The 9,842-nt window shown below is 37.6% G+C and overlaps 1 protein-coding gene across 3 annotated transcripts; it reads left to right on the forward strand.

Annotated features, from left to right (window-relative positions):
- The first annotated feature begins 157 nt into the window (after positions 1 to 157).
- Positions 158 to 2,047, forward strand: LOC141846624 (uncharacterized protein At3g27210-like). Of its 3 annotated transcripts, none has more exons than XM_074734661.1 (4): positions 158 to 274; positions 365 to 567; positions 1,332 to 1,409; positions 1,479 to 2,047. In XM_074734661.1, exons 2-4 carry the CDS (start codon positions 414 to 416, stop codon positions 1,898 to 1,900), a joined length of 654 nt encoding a protein of 217 aa, XP_074590762.1. In that variant the 5' UTR covers positions 158 to 274; positions 365 to 413; the 3' UTR covers positions 1,901 to 2,047. The 3 variants fall into 3 exon arrangements, with proteins under 3 accessions (XP_074590762.1, XP_074590760.1, XP_074590761.1); XM_074734659.1 differs by having other exon boundaries at positions 158 to 271; XM_074734660.1 differs by lacking the exon at positions 158 to 274 and having other exon boundaries at positions 294 to 567.
- The last annotated feature ends 7,795 nt before the right edge of the window (positions 2,048 to 9,842 follow it).

Below are 9,842 nucleotides of genomic sequence, written 5' to 3' on the forward strand. Positions count from 1 at the left end.
CATTTTGATAATATTAAATTTGTAGGTGCTATCTTGAAAAAACAGCTAAACTTTAGGGGGCATTTGAAATTTTCTTATAGGGTTAAAATATTAGTCTATTTGATTAGCCCAATTGAAGACAAAACTATCAAGAAACCTCCATCACCTGTCTCTCTCCTACGGGCACTCTCTGGCGGAGTGTCAGTGCGCAAGCCTCCTCCTTTGGCCGCCTTCTGATGTCGAAGACTTCGCTGCTTATCTTAAAAATGCGATTTTGATCGCCTCGGACCAAGTCGTAGAACCCCATCTCCCCTTTTTGTGCTCTATCAGAACTACTCCTACTCTCTGTAGCTTTTCTTCAACCTTGGTCGTCTGATGTTGGCAGGCTTAGGAGCTTTGACGTGCTGTTGATCGTCAAAGTTCGCATCTTGAAGATGGGCGCATGTTCTTCCGTCGATAGAGATGCAGATTCCAGCATCCGATACCGCCTGGGTGTGAGCTACAAGGGGAGAGGGATCTCCGTTTCATCTCCGGCCAAGGAGAAGCCTTTGGATGGGGAAAAGCCAGTCGGCGGATATAGTGCTCATGGTATGCTTTTTTAGGGCATTTAAATGCTTTTTTATGCTCCTTCCTGTGTTAACAGCAACTGCGAAAGATTTGGTCTTCTTCATAGTTCACTGATCGAATAATCCAATTTTAGAGTGGATTATGGATGAGGAACTAGGATTTCAGTAAGCAAAGATTAAGAGTACTATTGCAGATTTATATGTAGAAATTGAATCTGTTTCTACTGTATTTGAATGATCTTGTCTATCATCTACTTTTTGAGACCTTCAAACCTAAGGGCACAGTTAAGGTCAAGATTGGCCATAGGAAGAGCTTGAGACATTGTTTGTAGAAGATTTTTGATATGGATCTATAAAATCTATACTATTAGTTACTGCAATTTTGTTTTTTGTTATTTGGTTGCCTGTGTGAACTGCATTACAAACATTTATTTGGATATTTTCAAGTAGAACTTCATGTTCATGTTCATGTCCTCCAGCTAATTTGAACAGGTATTGTTAAATTGGTGCTTCTCGAGTAGAATTTCAATTCATAAACTCGACGATACTCTCTAGATAGCCCGGATGCATTTCTGTTTCTAACTTTTCTTCCTGCTGAAGAGAACTTTCAGCATACTTTCATATATTTATTGATACATTTGATGTTAAACACAATTGCTATCAGATAAACTCTGTTATCAATTTGTTCTTAACTATGTATCGAGTTTGTTTAGGGAGTATTATGATCATTTATGCAATTCTATATGCTCAACTTGTTTGTCTGTGCTTTCGGTGTTGTGAGTGCAGTCGTCACAGATGAAGTCTTCTTCGACTCATGCACATGGCTAGATTCAGATTGTGAAGATTTCTTTAGCGTCAATGGAGGTATGACCTATTCCCAGACCTATTTCATGCCATAAATTTTCGTTTACTAGTTCGTTTTCTTGGATGTAGAATTCACCCCTCAAGGTACTACTCCAATTCATCAATTAAGTGTACCAATGACTCCTAGGGAGTTTTCAGACTCAAAGTCAGAGCCTTCTCCAACTGGCAGAAAGAAACTTGGTGAACTTTTCCGAGAAACCTCACAAGTAGAGTTGGAAGACGGTGTGCCAAATGCCCCTAAAGCAGAGGTCGTTAAGAAATTGGATTGCGACACAGCCAACACAAGACAACTTCAGGGATCATCGACCGGAGCTCTGTACCTATCCGAGAACACTCTGTTCAATAGTAAGGAGGCGACGACGCCAAATAAAGACTCTAAAATTAGGAAAGACAAAATATGGAAGACGCAGCAGTGTTGTTTGCCAAGCTTGCATACTTTTGGCATTGATGACAGAAGATCAAAGATAAACTCTGGACCCTGCCTTGTCTGAAAATGTTGTTTCGAAAATTCTAAGTGATGAGTGATCCAAATGATAAGCTTATGTAACTAGAGGAAACTTCTTGGATCCTTAAGCTTGTACTTTATGTAAAACATAATCTTTGCTCGAGTGAAATCCTTCGTGAAGTTATGCGATGAATATGATAAACTAGTAATTATCTTCCTGCTTTGTGTTCAAGAGTAATTTTCAATCACCCCCAATAATGTGCATAAACCTATGAGTTTAAGCTCCTTAGTCGATAGATTATGATCATGCCATCCAAACGTTTGGATATGTTTGATGACAATATCTGCTTTTTTTATACGATCTCTTGAAGTAAAATACTTGATTTTGGATATTTTATCTACTAGATCTTATGTTGTTCTTGTAAGATTGAACTTGACTCTAGAGAGGAGTGAATAATGTTATGAATTTTATGAGCTTTAAAGACGAAAAAAACTCTAAATAATATAGATAGAGTAATGCAGCGGAAAAGGATAAACAATTAAAACAGATATATAACTAATTTGATAATAATATTTTTTAAATTAAGTATGTAAGATTTCTATAGTATAAATTGTAAGGACGCGCAGTATAAACAAATTGATTCTTATTATGATTAATTCTTTTCTAAAAAGATTCTAGAGGGGGAGAAACTTTAAAAATAATCTAAAAATAAAGCAGATAAGAATACAATAATGTATGATAACAATGTAATAATAGTGTTACACTCGAGTTGTCATATTCAGAAAGTAAAGCACGATGTTGCAACACGTGGCCGAAGTAGCATCCAAAGAGCATTGAATGTGAGCATGAGCACAATGAGAATGAGATACTTGAAAGCTTTGCCTCATGACTCAATTTATTTGCCTTCTTCAGATGTTGGTGTGGCATCTCTTAGTCGTCTGAAAGTCTGTTGACATGACTGCAATATTTATTCAATAATAAATATTATCCGCGATCCTAGTGGGATCCCCCGGTCGATTAGGATCTCTCTCGGTCGCCTAGAATTAGGTCAACTTCCTTCTTTGACCTGACTTTCTTGTATCACATGATTTCATTTATACCAGTCACCTGGACACTATGGTTGCCCGCGCCTTGCTTTAATCGCCTATGAGACCTTAACTCCAACAGTCGAAGGTTATTTTCAGTCAGTCACTTGGGCTCCCTCTCGGTTGTTTAGAATTGTCGAAATTTATTTCTCTGCACATAATATGTGTAATCAGTATGATATTAATTTTAACTTTACTCGCGTGTATCTTGGTTATGTTCAGCTTCTAGCTGACCCATCCAGTGTGATTTGTCAAGCTACAGCTTTTAACTGCCTCTACTTGGACTTGCCTACCAAGCCACAGCTCCCAATTGTCTTCACTTGGACTTATTATGTAAGCTACAGCTCTTAGTTGTCTTTACTTGGACTTGTTCTGCCTAGTTCCCAATTATGACTTTTTGTTTGGTTCCCAATCAAGATTTCCAACTGTTAGTTTTCAATCAGGACTTTGCACTTGTCTAGCTTCACTAAGATTTAGCTAATTATCTGGTTCCCAATCAGGACTTCGTACTTGCCTAATTTCACTGAGACTTCCACTACTTGATTCCCAACCAAGACTTGCACTGTTTAGTTTCCAAGCAGGATTTGCCCACTTGTCAAGTTTCCTACACACTTGATAACATCCATATAATATATATACATATATATACTTTAAACTTATATATATATATCTTTAAATTTAGTTAACAACAAAATATAGATTTGATATTGTGCTCCAAGCATCAATAATCTTCTTTTTTTGATTGTATGGAAACTCAATTTAAAATTAGCTAAATTCAACACAATATTAAAAATGGAGGTGAGCATTATATGTATGATAAACAAGTCATACATAAATGCTCTTTTGAAAATTTTCCTTTAATATAAAACTTCCCCTTAATATAAAACTCCTTTTTAATATTGAAGGAATTATAAGCTCTTTTTAATATCGAGGGAATTTAAACTAAACTTTTTTCTCTCCTTTTTTTCGTACATAAAAATAGATACTAAGAAAGAGAAATAATTTATTAAACTTGAAATTTTCTACCAGATTCGTTTAACTCAAATAATTAACTAGTGATTCAACTGGATAAGTAGTTAACTACAATGAGTTTAAATAATTGAAATATAAGCTAAATCAAGTTACTTGAAATGAAGTAATAATAATCAATTATAAATCAAGCAAGTCGAGATAAACAAAGTAAGTTATCTAAGTCAAACATAGGTCTAACATTTGTTGGAAATGTGAATGGAAATAAAGAATTGGAAGGATGCAGAAGACCCTCATATGGAGGAGTTTTAGTCCCACATTGGTAGTTAAAGGACAACTTGGTTGGCTTATATTGTATCACAAGCATTGATGTTGTGAACAAATGCATGGGGAGAGACTCTCTCTCACACGTGGGTGCGCAGGGGAGCTGCAAATCCAGGACCTAGATTGAATTGCCCGCAAGACAACTTGTGTGCGAGCGTGACTTACGAGCGTCGAATGTCGGACCGGTCAGTGCATAATTTGCCCAAGCAGATCAACCAACATTTTGCAATCCCGTTCCATTTTTGTAACGGTGGCTGCGGTGAAATGGACAAGAGTTATTATCTGGCGTTGAAACGACCAGAATTAATTACTTAACGTTTCGAATCAAGTCATCAATTCTATCATTAATCTCCAATTAATGGGAAATACGTTGTGAGGTTATAAAAGAGGAAGTGATGTGAGACCACTGGTAGAGTATTCTCGATCCCTCGCTTCCCTTTCCTCTTTCCTCTGCTTCCCCTGGTGATAGTCTTTGGGTGTAATCAGTTCGCCGGAAACAATTTGTGCTTCTTCGTTTTTCCGATCTTGCCGTTGTATCCTAGGAAACAGATGTCCGTCGAGACCTCTAAGCACCGCCGGAGGGGCTGAATCTGTTTTAAGGAAACTGCGTTGAACGCATGCCTCTGCAACTCGGCTCAGTGACTCTACCACTCCGCGTCTCGACCACTTGGTGTCTCGGCCACCCGGCTCGGCAACTCGGCTCGGCACTCGGCCACTCGGCTCGGCAGTCAAAGATCGTCAACAACATTAACTAACCAAGTAAGACATTTATAAAACTGAGTAAGACTTATAAATGATATGGACAAACTGAAGCATAAAACTCACACAAGTCATACTAAGCCATTATAAGTCAATATAAGTTTATATAAGTTAAACCAAGTCTAGGAATTAATCAGACATGTAAACATTAAACTTATAATAAGGCAAGACTTTATAACTTATGCTTAAGCAATAACTAATTAACTTAACATGACTTGAATGATTAATATATTTTTTAATGGTCATGTAAGTAGAGGTAAATAATCTTTAAGTAAGATACATAATAGACTTAGGATAATTTGATTTTAAGTCAAGCAGATAAGTAATTTTAAACTCAAATGAAGTTAAGTCAAAGCGAGTGAAAGAATAGCTAAACAAAGAAGCTAAGTATCAATATTTGAAGTAATAAAAAATGAGTCAATATTGGACAAATCAAAATCAATCAAGACCGAAACCCTAGTCTAGTGAAACTATTAGTTAGCTCCTCCTAAATTTGAGGTTTATTTCTTTTTATCCAAAAGTTTCTATCTTCTCTTAAATGTGACATGAAATGAATCTATATAATTATCCCTAGATTTAAACTAGAGTTAACGGTGTATACATTATTTTATCTATCTCCTAATAAGACCAAGCTTGGTTCTTCAATAAACTTAGTTGAAGGTAATTAAATTTTATGACTAGTATCACATAATTGATTTATGCTAAGTAAATTAAATAAGAATTTTTCAACATAAAAGAGTTCTCAAAAATACATTTGAATTCAAAGTGATGTTACTTTATTTAATTACCTTTAACTTACCTTGATCGAAAATCGACTTGGGCTAAAGTTTTGACTCAGGCTTGGATTGTGGCTCGAGTTTGGATCCTGACTTGGGTTTAGAAATTGACTTGGGTTCTGATTCAACTTCTTCATTTTTCTTAGCCTCTCCCAAAGCTCCTTAGCATCTTTAAATAGTCTAACTTTCTCAAATTGAGCTTGAGTTAGACCACAAAGAATTATGGTAATTGCTTTTGCATTTGATTAGACTGCTTGCTTCATGCTCCTTATCCATGATTTGAATCCGTATAGCCCACCTTTTGAGTCTATTGGCAGATCGACTCCTTCTTGAATGACTTTCCAACAATTTGAGTCATTTGTAAGAGTTATCTCCATCCGTCTCTTCCAATTAGCAAAACTTTTACTGTTGAAGAACGACAGATAAGTTGTGTTGAGTCCCTCCTGAAAAAATATTTTCTCTAAGATTCTTGCAAATCTTGGGTAGGTTGCAAGCAATTTGTTTTAGTAGATTAGGGCTAGGTCATGATTGGGTTTGGCTTGCATTTGGTTGGGTTGTAGTTAGGGATGGATTTGGCTTGGGCTAGACTTAGATTTAATTAATTATTTTGAATTGGTTTGATTTGACTCAAAATGCAAAATTTGTTCTAAGTTAGATTCAGGTTTTACTTTGGGTTGGTTAAATAAAAAGATCCTAACTTACCTTCTAGGTCGCGGTGAGGCACAAGGGCTTTCTTAAGTATCAGAGCAATGACCACTTCCTTAAACAACGCTAAAATGAGAACTTTAAACTTGACTAGCTGTAATACAACCCTTTGGTTTAATTGGTTTGGAATGAGGTGAGTTAACTTTAGCTAGTTCCATCCAATCGAGGTTTTCTAGTGTTTTATTTATTCAACCCACTTTGATACCAATTTGTAGAATCGAGCTCGATGCTAGAAGTGGGAGTGAATAGTATTACAAATTTTAAGAGCTTTAAAGGATGAAAAATAACTCTAAACAATATAAATAGAGTAAAGCAGCGGAAAAAGATAAGCAATTAAAGTAGGTATATAACTAACTTGATAATAATATTTTCTAAGTTAAGCATGTAAGATTTCTATAGGATAAATTGTAAAAGTGCGCGACATAAACAAATTGATTCTTATTATGCAGGGACGGAGCCACGTGAGGGCTGCCCTGGGCTATAGCCCAGCCCTCACGTGGTCCAAAATAAGCTTATTATTATTTATATTATATTAGGTATTAAATTTTTAATAAAATTAATTAATTGAATCATCAAACACGACATGAAGGTGTTGGATTAAAATTGGATTGGGGTCGAATAAAATACATCGAGTAGGTGCGAAAATAAGAAATATGTTAATCCAAACTGGGGTTAATTTGGATTTGATTTGGTCAAGTTATGGTTGACGCAAGTTTAATTAGATTATATTGGTTTAATCGATTTAAAATCAAATAGAGATTTTTTGAGAAAAATAGTACCTTGCTCCCACCGCCTCACGGGCAAACCTCCATGCACCGGCTTCTTCTTCTTCTAATCTTCTTCTTTTCTTCTAATTTTCTCATTCCTCCTTTTTTTTTTCTTCCCAACTGTAACTTAATTGGTTTTCTCTTCTCTTTCTCCTATAGCGCGCAGTTCTTTGTTCCTTTTTTTTTCTTCCTTTTCTCAAAAGTTGTAGCACTCGTTCGCCCCTTCCTTTTGTTATTTTCCAACCAGGGACGAATCTTCTTATGGGTTGTACTGGGGTGTAGCCCAACCCTGTTTCCCGCAATTTTTTAGGGGTTTAAGTTTTTTCGTTGGTTTGTGACTCACGCGAGTACGGAGTGCGCGACAACTTCTCCACGACGTGACGACGACGAGGAACTCCACGACGATGGTGTGACGGTGAGTCGGCGACGAATCTCAAATCTCAAGTATTTTTTTCGTTCTTCTCCTCTTTCGGTTCAGCTTATTGAGATTTCCTTTCTTAGTTCTTACCGCGTGTCCGCGTCGGCGCGTCCGCCAGTGCGAGCGCCGAGCGCGATCAAATCGCGCAGCTGCTGTCGGCCTGCCGCCGCTCGCACGACCGCTTTGGCCTACCGCCACTTGCGCGGTCGCTGCAGGCCTGCCGCCGCTTGCGCAATCGCTGCCGGCCTGCCGTCGCTCGCGTTGCTGCTGCCGACCTGCTGCTGCGGTTTGTGGAACCTACCGCAATGGCCGCTACCCTGCTACTGCTGCCTGCTTCATGGCTGCTGTCGGCCTGCCGCCGCGACCGCTATCGGCATGTCATCGAGATCGCTGTCGACCTGCCATCGCGGCCACTGTCGGCCTACTGCTACCGCTAGACAAAGAGACTGCTTTTCAATTTTCATAACCAATGAAAATTTATATATATATATATATATATATATATATATATATATATGGATAATAATATATAATTTATTATATTAAATCAAGCCCCCCCTAATTCTAATTTCTGGATCCGTCCTTGTTATTACGATTAACTCCTTTCTAAAAAGATTCTAAAGGTGGAGAAACTTTAAAAAAAATCTAAAAATAAATCACACAAGAATACAATAATGTATGACTACAATGTAATGATAGTGTTACACTTGAGTTATTGTATTCAGAAAGTGAAACACAATGTTGCAGCACGTGGCTGAAGTAGCGTCCAAAGAGCACTAAATGTGAGCACGAGCACGTTGAGAATGATTAAGAATGAGATACTTGAAAACTCTTCCTCATAGCTCCTTTTATAGGCTTTCTTCAGATGCTACCATGACACCTCTCAATCAATTGGACCATCCCTGATTGCTTGAAAGTTTGCTGATATAACTACAATGTTTATTTAATAATAAATATTATCCGTGATCTTGATCGACTGTGTAGGATCATAGTGAGCGTTAGAGGGGGAGGGGGTGAATAGCGCATTTGTCACTTCTTCACAAGTTCAAATTTTTTTTTTATAAAATCAGAGTAAAGTAATTACAACGCTCAGCATAGCTGAGGTCTTTATATTATAGTTTATCTTCTTGGGGCTATTTATCTCCTTGAGGCATATAAATAGCCAAAGGGGCTATTTACGACTAAGCCTAAAATCAATATAAAGGAGATATTTACCTAAAATAGAAAGGAGATATTTACCTAAAATAAATAGAAAGGAGATAAATAGCCCCTTTGGCGTAGACTAACCCGCCTGTATATAATATAAGTTCCTCTGCTATGCAGAGTAGATAAATAGCCAAAGGGGCTATTTACGACTAAGCCCTAAAGAAAGATAAATTCTATAATAAATTCTTCCACTAAGGAGTGATAACGACGCGCTCGCTTTAAAGTTAATATGGCAGGGAGAGGGTATCCTTGTTGTAGATAGGCTCGCAATACCGTAATTTAGGGAGAGGGGAGTGATGTATTGACTTGACTTCACAAGTAGAAATACTAACCGGTATAGTCTGAACAAAGAACTATCGAGGGTTCGAATCCCTCTCTCTCCTTTTGCTTGCTGAAAAATGTGGTTCTCGTTTGGCCCTGCCCCTTTCACTGCATACTCCCACGGGTCTTTTCTACTGCTAGCTGTATTGTATACCCTTTTCTCCCCAACCCTCCTACTCTTCAACTCTGCTCCTCCCCGTCGTTATCACATATTCGGCCCGACCGCAACAGTCTCTTATCTTCATGGACTTGCATACCGTAGTCGTGAATGGAAGGGCCGACTATAAGGGCAGGGCCGAGTGATAACGACGGGATCGACCTACCCTAAAATAAATATAAATTCCGCCAAAGGAGATAAATAGCCCCTTTGGCCCTGCATTCATAATATAAGTTCTAATCCGCCTGTATATAATATAAGTTCCTCTGCTACCCTGTATATATATTGGGCAGATAAATAGCCAAAGGGGCTATTTACGAAAGGAACTATAATTAAGTTCTAATTCGCCTGTATATAATATAAGTACCTCTGCTACGCAGAGTAGATAAATAGCCTTTGGGGCTATTTACGACTAAAGGAGAGAAATAGCCCCTTTGGCGTAGACTAACTGTATATAATATAAGATAAGTACCTCTGCTACGCAGAGGCATATAAATAGC

The sequence above is a fragment of the Curcuma longa genome, chromosome 15 (assembly GCF_044706935.1).
Source record: "Curcuma longa cultivar G26 ecotype Majalengka, Jawa Barat chromosome 15, ITB_CL_G26_1.1, whole genome shotgun sequence".
NCBI lineage: Eukaryota > Viridiplantae > Streptophyta > Magnoliopsida > Zingiberales > Zingiberaceae > Curcuma > Curcuma longa.